The sequence below is a fragment of the Xiphophorus hellerii genome, chromosome 6 (genome assembly GCF_003331165.1).
Source record: "Xiphophorus hellerii strain 12219 chromosome 6, Xiphophorus_hellerii-4.1, whole genome shotgun sequence".
NCBI classification, from domain to species: Eukaryota; Metazoa; Chordata; class Actinopteri; order Cyprinodontiformes; family Poeciliidae; genus Xiphophorus; species Xiphophorus hellerii.
This window is the reverse complement of record NC_045677.1, coordinates 30005780-30020895: the sequence shown is the minus strand read 5'-3', so window position 1 is coordinate 30020895 and position 15116 is coordinate 30005780. Positions and strand designations below refer to the sequence as shown.

The window sequence follows — 15116 nt, the reverse complement described above, 5'->3', positions numbered from 1 at the left end:
CCTCTCTGTAGTCCAGGTCGTTGTCGTCTCTGATGAGGCCCACCACCGTTGTGTCGTCCGCGAACTTCACGATGTGGTTGGTGGCGAACCTGGGGGTGCAGTCGTGTGTCATCAGAGTGAACAGCAGAGGGCTCAGGACGCAGCCCTGAGGGGAGCCTGTGCTGAGGGTGATGACATCGGAGGTGTGTTGTCCGATCCGGACTGACTGAGGTCTGTCGGTGAGGAAGTCTATAAATACCGTATATTTTTCTTCAACAGCTTCCGGGTCATGTGACCCCTTCAGGAAATCAGTGAAATTATTCTACTAGACTTTATGAGGCAAATTCATTTTATGCCATCTGAACCTTTTTATATTTTTAAGCTAATTTTATATTTAAAAAATAAGTTTTCTCTTTAATAGCATCCAGGTCATGTGACCTATTGATAACAAATCAATGTGAACTTATTGAGGGTCATCATGAGGTCTCTGTAGAGTAACTGCAGTCATATATTAATGTTGTATTTTGCATCAGTTTGTTGTTCTTGACTTTGATAAATTCTGAATTTATGAGAAACTTAAGAAGCCGAGTCGAGGCAGAACACAGTCGACATTTATTTAAATCTGAAAGTCTACAGAGACAAACACAAGAAGTCAAAGGTCAGACCTGAACCAGAACACCAGGCTGATGTTCCAACCCACCAGAACCAGAACCAGGTCCGGACCCGTTCCTTCGTCCTCAGGTCCACTCAGGCAGCTCGTCCTCAGAGGAAGCAACATGAAAAGTACGATCACAGAAAGTCTGAAGAAAACATCCGATGGTTTGATTCCAAGAGAGCAGCTGAACGCTGGTCTGAACCGGGTCCAACCGGGTCCGCTCTGACTGGATGGGAGACACCAGAACCGAGCCTTGAACTGCAGAACTTCCAGGACTTCAGATTAAAACCCAAACTCCAGGTGATTTTAGCTCCACTTTAAAACGAAGCGAGCAGAAAACAAACTGATCAGACATTATTCCTGATGGTTCCTGGAACTGTTCAGACCGAAAGAATCACTTTAATAAAAACAGTCAGCAGATCAATAATTAATAATCCGCTGAGCTTTCAGAACCGTCTGATCATCTGATTATTTTTTAGATATTTTCAAACGAAAAGTCACGTGACAAAAACTGCACCTCATTTTTTCATAACTGAATATTTACAATACTGTAACAGTTAAATAAAAAAAGTGATGTTTAAACGGTAACAGCTGCAGACGTCTGAAAGTTTCTAGTTTTTTTTATCCTGCTGGCGTCTCAGAGCTTCGTCCTACTTAGAAACTTTTCTCCAAGGATCCAGAACCAGAACCAGAACCAGAACAAGCAGCAATCCTGACTGGCTGCGTTAAAATCACATGAAATCCCAGCAGCTGCAGAGTTCATCTCTGTCCACCAGATGTCGCTGTTGAGCTCATGGGCTGAAAATATTAAAACATGGATCTAAATCAGGACAAAAACTGTTGATGTTTTAGGATTCTGGACCTTCCTGGTCCTGAAGGTAGTTTCTAGTTGAAACATGAATTTCCTGGTTTTAGGAAACTTTCAGCCTTTCTAATAAACTCCAACAGGATCTGATCAGAGAAGCTTTTCAAACATTTTGTTCACATCATGCGATTAATCACCTCCTCTTTTCTACAGCAACCTGACTGAAGCTTTTGTGTTTTTGGTCGTCAGGGAGACGCTGCGGCCCGGCGGACCGGACTCACAGCAGCTGCTACTAAAACCAGGCAGAACAGGAACAGAAAGTAAAGGAGCAGATGCAGGTTCAGCAAGCAAGCAGGTCACACCTGGAGTATTTTTTCTTCATCAGGTAAAGCGTTCCAGGAAGTAGAGGCAGGAAACCCCGGAAGTATTCAAGCAGGAAGCTAACGGATGAAGCCGTTCACCTCGAGGGCGAGAAGCTAAAACTGCTACAAACAAATCACAAAATACAGTTTTTTCTTTTTCAGTTAATATCTGGAATCTCTGTAAGCTAACAGTAACACTACTGGGCCGCCCTTAGCCCCGCCCACTGCGCCGCCGTCAGGTGTCTGAACCCTGGTTCAGCCCACCAGCCCCCACAGTGCAGCTACGCCCATATATAATCAGTAGGTATTTAAAGAGCCTTCCTCCTCCTCCTCCTCCTCCTTCACTCCAATGAAAATGAAAGGAGAGTCAGAAAGTCCAGTCTGGTTGTCCGCCCCCGGCGCTCCACCTGGCCTCCCCTTAAACCCGAACACCACCCCGCCCTCGCCCCCCGTCTGCCTCAGGACCAAGCAGACGTCCAGGAGCTCCAACCGTTTTCCCAAGAAGAAACCAGATTTCTGGGTGAGGGGGGAGGCGTCTGTCTGAATCAGGGGGTCCGAGGTGTTGCTGGGGGCGTTCCTCAAAGTTCAGGTTCCCGCCGGTTGAAGGAAGCCGGCGGCGGCGTGGCACCGCGGTCGCCCTCCGATGCGGGCGCCACCGCTCCTCGAACAGCCGAGAGGGGTGGGGTGGTGATTGAGCCTCGTCGGGGGGTCGCGTCGCCTCCCCAGCCTCCACCGCTCCTCGCCGCTTTAATTTTTTGTGTGTTTGGTTCCCTCCGTTCCTCCTGGTGGTGATTCTTCCGGACAAAAGCGCCGCCTGGCGCTGCCCTTCAGTGCGGCGGGTTCATGGCGCCGTGGCCTCGCTGCAGCTTCTGCTTCTGCTGCAGGAGGAGCTGCTCCAGCGCCGACGGGCCGGGCTGCATCATGGAGCTGGACCAGATGGACTGAAGGGGAAACATCATTACTGGACTCACATTAATATTACGATGCATGAAAATGACAAACAATAAAACCTGAAGAAGAAACGCGTGTTTACCTTTTGTCAAAAGTACAGCTAGATAATTACTGAAATTACATTTCAGTTTTATTTAAAAAAAGGTTTACACACACACACACACACACACACACACACACACACACAGCTGCAGGTCAGCTGTCCTAGTCTGTCAACCTCAACATGAGGCTCTGCTGCAGTTTGATGCGTTTCGATGAACATTAATCCTCCTACCGTCTGACAGATCAGCTGATTACATATCTGATCAATATGCTGCGATCAGGCGATCACTTATTAATGATCACTAAATGAACAGGAAGCCAACAGACTGAATGTTTTTAATGTTGATGTTTCTGATGCAGCCGAGTCGTTTTTTAACAAACCGCTGGAAAAAACGTTCAATAAAAGATAAAAACTGGACCAACTCTCATTCATTCACAGAACATTGACATATTTATAACACTTATCAAATAGTTTAATACTTAATGAGATTTTTTTCCTGTTAAATTGTCTAATATAAAAGATAAATTTCTTAAATATTGACAGAAGCTGTTTATAGATTTATATTAATGGATAATTTAGATTTTATGTTTTCAAACATCTGCACTTTCCTCATCTTTAACTGAAATCATATTTTATGGAAATGTGATAAGAAGTAAAGTCCATCCGGCATCAGAACCGTCTGGTTTTATGGACGTCGCTCGGTTTGCAGTAATGGCTGCGTTAGCTTTAGCGGCTAACAGCCGTCCCAACCAGGAAGTGAGTGACGATGTGGTCAGAGGAGAGCCGGTACCTTCAGGCTGTCCAGCAGCACGGTGGAGGACGACTCCTCCATGGGAGACTCCTGATTGGTCCAGGAGCTCCCCGCCGAGCCGGCCTGATGCCAGCTGGAGTCGGGCGGTGCGGCGGAGGCAGCAGCTGGGAGGTAGTCCAGGCCGAAGCCGGTCCCTGAACGCAGCATCACAAACACGAAATAACTTCATTTTCCCACAGTGGAAGAATCAGATAAACACATCACAACAGATACAAAGCAAAACTAAAAATATTATATTGGATAGAAGGAAGAATCAAAAGTAGCACTTTGGTCCAAAGGAATGAGTTTATTACAATATCTGATGATAAACCGTTATTAGAAAAGAGTAAACTGGAAAGGGAAGCTGAACTCATTCACTCATCAGATCTCTACGCCTCTAAACGCAGAAGAAAACTAAAAGTTTTCATTGATTTCAACAGGAAAACAGATTCACACTGCAGAGCCTCAGATCGCCACTGGGGGTCACTGCAGCACCACAGCTCAAAATCAAAACCAGTCTGGACAGGAAATGAAGTCAGAGCGCCAACATCAGCCTGATGTTTCCAGCCTCAGCGGAGACCCAGAGCAGCAGACTGCGGTCCAACCAGAGGACGGGAGCCTCATGTTTACCCCCCGACCCTGAAACTCACCCGGTTTCTCGGCTTTCCATCGGTCCACCACCCGCCGGTCCCGGCTGTCCGGAGTGCCTATGGGCCCGAAGTTGGAGAAGGACGCAGCTCCGTGGTTATGGGTGGGGGGGGAGGAGGGCAGGCTGCTGGGGTTGGAGGAGTGAGGGGATTGGCTGGCCGGGGTGGAGTGGTCTGCCAATCAGAGAGCAGCGTGGTTAAACGGCGCCGCAGCCTGGCTAAAGAACACCTGTGCGGCCGGACCGTACCTGAGCTAGCAGGGAGGGAGGGGGACCAGGGGTTTCCCTCGAACAGGGAGTACAGGGAGGGCTCCTGTTGCATCATGGGAGCGTCGGCTTTGGAGCTGGGCGGCAGGTTTTTACCGTACGCCTGACTGAAGATGCTGTTCTGGGTGAAATCCTGCAGAAACACAAACAGACCAGGAAAGTTTTTACTCCTTTATTCGTTCTTTAATGTTCCAGAAATATTCTGAACCGGTTCAGACACTTTGCTTTCTGATCTGTTCCTTTAGATCGTTTCATTTCTCAGACGTTTCATGTGACTTGATGTCGTCAGACGGTTCAGTTCGAGTCATTTCTATTTTCTGCAGGTCAGAAATGTTTTATTTATTGATTCAATAAGTTCTTCCATTTAGGAAGAGAAACTTTACATCTGCTGCTACGCATCTGCAAAACAGCTCATCAGGTTCGACACCAGAGAAACGCTGCGTTCCTGCACAATCTGCTGGGAAAGTTTTCTGGAAGGACGACCTGCTGAAAACCCAAATAGGAGGAATCACCCTGTTGCTGGACAACATGTTGGAACGGTTTCATTTGGAGCCAATTAAACCAAACAATAATCCTCCTGAGTCCAAAGGTGTAACTTGAGACTGACCCAAACACAGAAAGGTTTGATTTTATTCAGTTTGTTTGATGGCTGAAACATTCTGAGAAGAGAAGAACTGGTTGTTCAGACGGAGGTCCTGACCTGCATGGGGAAGCCGGCGCTGGGCAGCAGAGAGGACGACTGGCTGACGGCCTCCTGGCTGCTCTCCATCCTGCTCTGGCTGGGCAGCTGCAGAGACGGAGGGCAGACCAGCAAACAGGAAGTGAAACGTTCATCTGCTTAACAGATCTAACTGAGTCTGAGTTAGGAAGACCGAGGAATGAAGCAGAAAATAACTTTCAGTTTCTAGATCTAAAACAGCCTGGGGGGAGAGGGAGGGGGCATGCTGAGCAGCTGGATGAGGAAGAGGAAGAGGAAGAGGAGGCTACATACAAAGATATTTGGTCCGGGAGCAGAGCTAAGAGGGCCGGCCAGGGCCTGGAAGAAATCAGGAGGCTTAGCAAAGATCAGCTCCTCGTCCTCCTCCAGGTCTGCTAGAGTTTTTAACAGGTCAGGAGGGAGGAAGGGCGAGCTCTTGTCCTGGTGAGAGAGGGAGCCAGGAGAGGAAGAGCAGGAGGAGGAAGAGGGGAGAACAGAAAGAGAGCAAGCCAGTAAGAACAGTGGAAGGAAGGAAGAGTTTCACTAAAGCTGCAGCAGAGACTCTCAGTGTGCAGTTCCTAAACTGACCAGCAGGCGGCTAACGCATTCTGAGAGAGAGAGGGAGAGAGAGAGAGAGACAGCAGGGTCTTCTCTCAGCTGACCTCAAATGAAGGCCCACGGGGCCCCGCGGGGCCCTCCAGCTCCGCACACATCCCAGCAGGCGGGGCCCTCTTCATGCGCTCCGCCATCAGGGCCAGCCCCTCCCCCATCCGGTCCATGCGGTACGACGGCTCCCAGTAGAAGTCCTGCATCTTAACGTCAGGGAACTTCATCTTCTTGTCCATGTTGGAGATGTGAGGCTGGGGGCCCGGCAGCTGCTGTTCATACAGCTTCAGGGCGTCCGGGTCCACCATGAAGAACTGCTGCTGCTGCTTCATGGACATCTGCAGGGGGGAAAGCTTCTGCAGCGCTGCCTGGGACTGGCTCCACAGGGCCGGCTGGTCCTGGACCTGCATGAACTGTTCAGAGAGGAAACGTTCAGGAAGCCGCAGAAACCTGCAGAGTCTCAGAACAGAGTCAGCCTGAAAACAACAACTTTACTGAGACGGCCCTCGTGTTGCATCGTCCTGGAGCTGCTGCACAGTGAAGCGCGCGGCGGGTGGAGCGGAGACGCATGCAGATAAACAGAGAACAACGATTGGCGCTCCGGCTTTGCACCGCAGGTTTATAAAGCGCCACAACTTCATGGACAAACTGCAAAATAACTTCCTTCGTACGATAGGAACCGTCCCTGTCGAACCAAATGGATGGCAGAGTTCATCATTCGCAGGTCAGCCTGGGGTCAGCCTGGGGTCAGACCAGATACTTTTTGTGTTTAGGATCACTACATCAATAAATAAGTTAGTGTGATCGATAACTTGTGTTGAAATATTTTCAAATATATATCATGCATCCCTTCATTCAGACCGAGTGTCAACATAATAATCTCCATGGACAGTTGTCTGATGGCACAGCTGACCCTGTTGGGGAAAGTCTAATCCCAAAACTCACCGTCTCCTTCCCTAAATCAAAGTAACTTCTTCCCATCAAGTATTTTCCATTTTTATACAAGTGGATAAAATTCCTAGAGAACACGTTCTAGTGGAAACAGGATGTGGACAGATTTGCAGAAAAGTTGTGCCTATTTGTGAACTATGAGTGAATTTGCTTTAATAGTTTAATTAATGCAAGGATAAATTTAAAATATGCGTCACTGGTTCAGCTATGATGTCAGAGTCCTCCAAACCTCAGAGGGTTTCTGAGCCCGTCTTCAAATGAGCTCCAGTCAACCGCTGAGGACGGCTCAACAAGGAGTTTAAATCGGTTTAATGAGTCACCTGACCCGGCTCTGACTCGGGTCGGGGCAGCCGTCCCTACCTGCTGCAGCCCTGGGTGGTGCGGCGGACTCTTGCCCATCCCGCCCTGCTGCCCCGGCTTGGTGGGGGATTGCTGCTGCTGGCCGAGGGCCTGGACCTGCAGCTGCACCGACTGCTGCAGGGCCTGCTGGGGGGACGGCTGCTGCTGCTGGGCCGAGGGGACCTGGCCCAGGGGCCCCGGCCCCTGGCCCGAGGCCCCCGGCCCTGACGGCCTCTGCTGGCTGTAGGGAATGTGGGACTGCTTCCCGGCCTGGCCGCCCGCCTGCTGGTGGACGGCCGACTGCAGGAAGGAAGCGGGGACGGACACTCCGGCAGGGAAGGTGAAACCCGGATTCACCTGGATTCCTGGAAACGCCACCGGGGGCGGGATCACGTAGGCCGAGGGCGGGAAACCTACGGAGAAACACAGGAAGTTAAATCTGCTTTCCTTTCACAGTAAAAGACTGGCAGCATCTAAACATCCTGACCAACGTCTACCAGCTTTCATCAACCTGAACAGAGACTTCAGGATCTCTGTGACCCGGTTCTGTGGGCGACTGAACCGGGCCCAGATTCAGAACCACGGGTCCAATTTAAAGCCTGAACGGCTGGACTAGTGCTGGATATAAGAGTAACACAACAAGCTCTCTCTGGGTCAGATTAGAGGTCAGCCGGTTGTTCCTCGTGTCTCAGACAGGAAGTGGAGCGTCTCCCAGCTCCGTTGCCATGGTAACGTTGTATTGCCGTCGTTTTTCAATCCATGGTGTAAAATTATAGAACAAGTTAATTGAGGAGTTAAAACAAATTCAAAATGTGATTTAAAGGAAACATGAGGTCGTTGTCATAAGAGTTAGAGCTGATGTGTGAATAATAAATCATAAAATGGGTGAATATATTTAGACAGTTGATATTTTTTATTTAATCATGACGATCCATCGAGTTCATAAGTTTCTTCCAACTCATTTTAAACATGTTAAGAAACAGAAATATGTTTATTTCATTCCTTGTTCTAGTGTGATTTTCTACTGGCATCATGTTCTACATAACTAACTGGTTTCAGGGTGAACCTTACTGGGTCTGCTGGGCAGCGGTGGGAAGGCTCCGGGGTGATGGATGGGGATGAACTGGGATGATCCGGTGCTCTGGGTCTGTGTGACCGGAGTCTTCTTGACCTCTGACACCGGAGTCTTTCTCAGCTCCGTCTGAGCCTTCACCTGAGGGGGGACAGAGGTTACTGCATGGACCAGGACCGGACCAAGCGGCAGAACCGGGTCAGTTATGGTCTGACCTGCTTCCCGACGTCGGCTGCTTTCTCGTGCGCGGCCTTCTTCACCTCGCTCTTCCTCTTCCCGTCCCTCTTGGGCTCCATCTTGGCGGCGGCCGTGCCGTTGCCCTTGGGGAAGTCGCGGCGCTCCTTGCTGAGCTCTTTCGGCAGCTGGTTCCGGCCCGGTTCCCGGCTCTGCTCCCTGGGCTTGATGTTCTCCTTGAAGGTGACGACGGGCCGCTCGTTGCCGTCGGACCAGGAGCTCTGGGTCTTCCCGGCGGACAGCACCGACTTCAGGCCCGAGTTCCCGCCGTCGTTCAGCGTCTGCTCGCCGTTGGACGACTCCTGCAGCACCGGGGCCTCCTTCTCCTGCGGCTCCTGGACGGCCTCCTCCGGGATGTCGGTGAGGAAGAGGAGCAGGCCGTCCTCGTTCACCTGGCACCGGATCAGCCTGCCGAGACGGGACACGTGTTTGGTTCTGACCCGTCTGGGTCTCAGAGGCGCTGAGAGGCGGAGTGGCGAGTCTCACCCTGGCTGACTGTCGGCGACCCACTTCCCCAGAGCAACGAGGCGCTGGTGGCGGGCGTGGACCGGCAGGCCGTCCCGGTCCACCAGAATGCCCTGGTGACCTTTGGTGAAGTCCAGGCAGCGCAGAGCCGGACGCAGCGCCAGGAAGCCTTGCAGCTCAAACTCCTCCGGCAGCGGCAGCGCTGTGGGCGAAACAAACGCACCTCAGGAACCACCAACCTCCTCAGAACATTTACCGCTGCAGCATTCAGAGCCATGGACCGAAGCTCTTCATCCGGGCCGCACCTGAGGAAGAGGACAGGTCTTCCTCCCTGGGCTGGAAGCTGTTGAGGATGGACACCAGCCACGGCCAGACGCTGCGGAGACACAAAGGACACCTTCTGGTCTCAGCGGTTCAGACGCCGCAACACAACAGCAACAGAAAGCTGGACTCACTACTTCCTGTTCTCCACGGCAGCTTCCTGGAAGATGCTGGTCCTCAGCTTCAGCCAATCCAGAGACAACTTGATGGCCGGCAGAGGACACTCCCCCATGATGTCCTCCCCCCGGGTCTTATTGAGCAGAATCCGGCCGCACATCACACCCAGGAAGGACACTGAGGAGACGGGAAGGACACTGAGGAGACGGAAAGACACTGAGGAGACGGGAGGGACGCTGAGGAGACGGGAGGGACGCTGAGGAGACGGGAGGGACGCTGAGGAGACGGGAGGGACACTGAGGAGACGGAAAGACACTGAGGAGACGGGAGGGACACTGAGGAGACGGAAAGACACTGAGGAGACGGGAGGGACGCTGAGGAGACGGGAGGGACGCTGAGGAGACGGGAGGGACGCTGAGGAGACGGGAGGGACGCTGAGGAGACGGGAGGGACGCTGAGGAGACGGGAGGGACACTGAGGAGACGGGAGGGACACTGAGGAGACGGGAGGGACACTGAGGAGACGGGAGGGACGGCAGTTCTTACTGAAGAGTCCGAGCAGCTGGAACCAGCTGACCTGCTGCTCGGCGCCGCTCGGCTCTCCGCCGTCGGCCGTCAGGTCTCTGAGGTGATGCAGCTCAAACAGGTTGATGACGGTGATGTGGACCAGCTGCTGGGAGCTGAAGGCTTTCTGCAGGATCAGCCTCTGCACACACAGAGAGAGAGAGAGGCGATGACGCCGGGTCCGGGCCCAGAACCGGCTGGTCCAGGTGCAGGTGCGCTACCTGGAACTGCTCCTCCAGTTTCTCCCGCAGAGCGTCCAGCTTGTCCAGACTCTTGCTCAGGTAGACGTGTCCGTGGAACCGGATGAAGGCTTTGATGAAATCAGAAACACTCCACTTGGTTTTCACGTCGTCGCGGCTGCAGAGACACAGAGGAGCGGTTACACGGTATCGATGCGCGGCGTCGGAGCCGGGTTCGGGCCGGTACCTCTCCAGGGCCTTGGACAGGGCCTTCTGCAGGTTGGTGGAGGCAGCAGGGAAGGGGAACTTGACGGCGATGCTGCGGCAGTAGTAGAAGATGGTGGTGAGGTGATCGCCTTTAGAGGAGGCCAGGATGGCCAGCTGGTTGTAGGGCTGACCTGCAGACCGAGCACAGCCGTCAGCCAGAGACTACAAACATGGCTGCCTAACGTCAGAGACTACAAACATGGCTGCCGAACGTCAGCCAGAGACTACAAACATGGCTGCCGAACGTCAGTCAGAGACTACAAACATGGCTGCCTAACGTCAGAGACTACAAACATGGCTGCCGAACGTCAGCCAGAGACTACAAACATGGCTGCCTAACGTCAGAGACTACAAACATGGCTGCCGAACGTCAGCCAGAGACTACAAACATGGCTGCCGAACGTCAGAGACTACAAACATGGCTGCTGGAGGTCAGTTGGGTTTCCAACCAGCAACCCAACATTCCTAAACCGGGTCACTGGACCCGGATCAGGGTCACAGGGGAACCGGAGAAAAAGGTCGGGTTCATCCTGAACGGGTCAAAAACTGATACCGAGTCTCTGTGCTGAAACAGAGAACACCTCAACGGTACCAGACCAGCAGGACCGGAGCAGCAGAACCATCAGAACCGAGTGGGTCTGGGGTGGACCCGGTGCGACTCACCGTTGGACGGAACCAGCTGGGCCGCGTGTCGGTAGTACGACTCCGCCTGGCTGGTCTGGTTCCGGTAGCGAGCTGAAAGACAGAAACACGGACCGGGTCAGAGCGGATCAGAGCCAGACGGCGAGCGGCGGGCCGAGGTTCTGCTGACCGATGTCTCCCAGGTGGACCAGGCAGTGCTGGCAGATGTAGGAGCAGGAGCTGGGCTGCGGCGTGACGATGGCGCCGCCGCCGCCCTGCCGGTTGCTGATGATGCCGAGCTGAGACGATCGGACCCGGCACGGCAGGTCCACGTTGAAGACGGTGCAGAGCTCCTGCAGCAGCTGCAACACAGCAGCAGCCGATCAGACACAGCCACTCGGCACCGGAACCGGAACCGGAACCGGGTCGTACCTGGGTGTAGAAGCCGCTGGCGGCCTCCAGGAACAGCGACAGGTTGGCCTGGACCTCGCTGCGGTTCGGGTTGGCCCGGTTCTTGGCCTGGCTCTGCAGCGTGGTGATCTGGTTCTTGAAGGCGTGGTTCCACCTGCAGCAACAGCAAACCAGAAAGGTCAGAGGTCACCAGGGGACAGAGACAAACCCGAAGATGGCGAAGTTTGTTTCATTCCTGAAGGAAAATAAAGATCATAGAGAGAGAGCATAAAAACCTTCAGCTCTCAGTTCAACCGTTAGCTGCTGCTAGCTGCTGCTAGCTGCTGCTAGCTGCTGCTAACTGCTGCTAGCTGCTGCCAACTTCTTCTTCTTCTCTGGTTCTGAACGGTCGTCATGTTTCCTGGTGATCAACCAGGTGATGATAAAACACAGTTTTCTCATAACTCATAAAACTCGCTGGTCCTGAACTTTAAACTAAGTTATTTATTTTATTAAAAACTTGTTGATGGTTCTCAGCTCATTCCGTCTGCGTGGAGCGCTAAGCCCCGCCTCCTCACCAGGTGACCACAGGTATGGAAACTGCAGCGGCCAAAACAGACAGACCGCTGTCAACATGAACAAAATCATAATGTTGGTGTTTCAGACAAATATAAAGATAATGATATAATGACACAAGAACACATTCACAAAGAACAAACTTTAAATTCTCATGAACATTTAACACTGGATGACATTTTAAATATCCAAAATAAACAAAAACAAATAAAATAAATAATCAGAAAACAAAATTATCCTTTAAAATAAGTTTAGCAGAGTTTATCACCCAGTTAGTGGTGGGAAGAGAAAAACAGCAAATAATGCAAATGGAGATTATTGAGTTTAGTTTAATCTATCCTGCGATTAATTGATTCAATGACCGTGTGTGTGTGTGCGTGTGTGTGTGTGTGTGTGTGTGTGTGTGTGTGTGTGTGTGTGGGTGTGTGTGTGCAGCAGCAGCTTACAGGTCCTGCTCCACCTTCTTGTCCAGAGCGTACTCCAGGTCCGTCACCAGCATCTTCTGGTAGAGGTCCTGCAGTGCCTGGCGGGACGTCCACACCTCTGCTGCCCCCAGCTTGGAGTCTGGACACCCAGAGAGGAAGAGGAGGGAACTGAACTCAAATCGGATCAGAACCGTTTCTGATGACATTATGATCGGCTGGTGATGAAGATCGACTCCAGCCTGAACTTTTCCTCCAATTCACTTAAATCAACATTCAAAGTTGAGTTTCTGCACATTTATAAACAATTTACATTTTTATTGAAACCTAAATTATTTTTAGTTCTCAAAACCTTAAATAAAAAATATTAAAAGCTGAAATTTGATCAAAATAAACTGAAATATTTTCTTCTGAAGCTTCAAAAGTGAAACGAGCCGTTTCATTGGTTGCCAGACATCCTGTGACTGTGATGTAAACAGGAAGTAAAGCAGGTCATCTGTCTGCAGAACTTTAACTATAGGAATCTTCAGATAAGTGAATAAATTAGATAAATGTCTCTACAGAACATGCAATAAACACGTTTATAACATGTTTATAAACATGCCTCTGGCGGTCAGACTGGACACACCTGCACCTGTAACATGTGGCTCACCTGAGGGTCACCAGCAGAACGGACCGAGTCTTTGTTCTGGGTGAAATCAGATTAACCAATCAGAGACCAGAACCAGATAAAAAACTGAGGAACTGGATTATCTGCTGGTCAGTAAATGAATAAAAATCATTTATCCAGAAACACTTTAATTAAAACTTTTCTCAGTGAAAACCAGATAAATGCATTGATTCCTTTTTTAATCAGTTTTATTCTGTATAAAGTATAAAACAAGGAGAAAACATCAGAATCAGTCCAAGAACTCTACACGTTGAACCGGTACTAGCAGGTCAGAGGTCAGAGGTCATCTGATTCTGTTTGCTTTGATTATGATACGTTTTCCTCAGGTCTTCATCGTTAATCGGTTCAGGAATGAAACGTTCAGACTTCTGATGGATCCAAAACGAACTGATTGATCAATTCTCAATAATTAATTAATTCGTTATGGTAATGTCACAGACTTTAGGCTCCATAAAGCTGTTTTAACCTGCTGGACTAAATGATGTGGAACCAAACGAAGCCCAGGAAGTAGACCGAGCCCGGACAGGTGTGAGTGTGACGTAGTAGACCTACCTGTCATGTCAGCCTTCAGGGCCTCAGCCTGGCTGCTCCGATGTAAACAGAGAGGAGAAGGAGGTTAGAGACACACAGCAGGACCTCGGCATTCACCTCTTCATCACACCTGCTCCTCTTCCTCCTCACTAAAACATTTAACAGCTCAGATCACATGTCAACATGAAGCCAAGGGGCTCCGGCTACTTCCTGGGTCTAACCCTAACCACCCACACTATGAGGCTTCCTACAGATGAAACTCTTCCTCTCAGCTGTTATTAACTCTGACTATGAGCAGACAGCGAGTCTGACACGACGGTTTTCACCTGGAAGAGGCTCCAGCCCAGTAATTAGCCCATAAATGTAGCAGTTTCGATGCTAACCAGACAGCCGCAGAGAGAAGCTAACAGGCTAACAACAAACAAACCGTGTATAAAAACTATTAAACACGAATTAGTAAGTTTGTCTGCCTCTAGCCACAGATTAACTCAATATCCAACATTAGTGGCTGAGAATAAAAGCTGCTGCTGCCTCTGATCACAAATATATGAAGCTAACAACTCATAATGCTAGCTAAGCTAGCTCCAGGCTAACAGCCGAGCAAAACAATCCAGCAGCGGGGAGAAACCTGCTCCTTCCCGGGCCTCCAGAACTTCCGGAACCTCCGGAACCACCGGGCCAGAACACGGAGCCCAACTCACCGCAGGTACTGGGCGCAGAGGTTCATTCTCCCGGGTCAAAACCGGTCCTTTATACTACGACTGGTCCCGAAGCTAACTCTCCTCCAGGCGCCATAATGTTCCTGTGTGACCTGCAGAGGGCCCGTGGTGCGGGGGCGGAGCAGGGGCGGAGAGCCGGGGGGCCCGCGGGGGCCCGAGTATCAAGTACCGTTTACTATTTAGTGAAAAATACACACACACACACACACACACACACATATATATATATATACAGGTACTTTGTGGTTCTGTGCTGTTTTGTGAAATTATCATTTGCTTAAATATCATATCCTCCCGACCCCATTAATGACAAGGGTGTACAGAAAATGGATGGATGGATGGATAAATATGATATCAGTCAAAATGAACAATACTTATACATGCTGAACACTCATTCTCTCTAAAACCAATGGTCCTCGATTCACTGCTTGAGTCATTATAAACATAGATGTTGAACTAGTTCTCAATATCCATAAATTTTATGCATTTCTTTATCATTCTTAGCAGAAAATATCCCAGATTGAACAGTTTGTTTCAGGTGAATCTCAGTTTTCACTGCTGCTCCTGTTGACATAAACATGGTATCAGGACGTTTCATCCTGTGATGTTAGAGATGCACTGAAGTGCCTGAAAAAATATGTAAACCAATAATCCCCGCAGACTGCAGAACTACCTCATATTAAGCTCAAATATTATTTTACATTAAGAGATTGTAGCATTGTTCAAAGTAAATCATTAGAATCCGGACAGACATACAAGGCTGAACATATGGAGACAAACGAGGCTTGTCCATTTAAATCTCCCACATGTTCACTCAGAAGGTCTGGAGCTAAACTGACTCCAGTCAGACTTAAAAACCAGAATAAAAAAGATACTTT

The 15116-nt window shown here is 50.2% G+C and overlaps 1 protein-coding gene across 2 annotated transcripts; it reads right to left on the bottom strand.

The window, feature by feature from the left end:
- Positions 1–568: 568 nt before the first annotated feature.
- Positions 569–14378, bottom strand: smg7 (SMG7 nonsense mediated mRNA decay factor). 2 transcript variants are annotated; one of them, XM_032564391.1, is made up of 22 exons: positions 14221–14378; positions 13541–13572; positions 12343–12460; positions 11363–11495; positions 11121–11292; positions 10973–11044; positions 10290–10440; positions 10085–10220; positions 9846–10005; positions 9318–9477; positions 9168–9238; positions 8884–9064; positions 8379–8805; positions 8163–8304; positions 7113–7504; positions 5858–6214; positions 5490–5636; positions 5199–5285; positions 4481–4631; positions 4236–4406; positions 3586–3740; positions 569–2742 (listed from the first exon to the last, which is right to left on the bottom strand). In XM_032564391.1, the coding sequence occupies exons 1-22, from the start codon at positions 14244–14246 to the stop codon at positions 2629–2631; spliced, it is 3555 nt and encodes a 1184-aa protein (XP_032420282.1). In that variant the 5' UTR covers positions 14247–14378; the 3' UTR covers positions 569–2628. The 2 variants fall into 2 exon arrangements, with proteins under 2 accessions (XP_032420282.1, XP_032420283.1); XM_032564392.1 differs by lacking the exon at positions 5490–5636.
- Between the last annotated feature and the right edge of the window lie 738 nt (positions 14379–15116).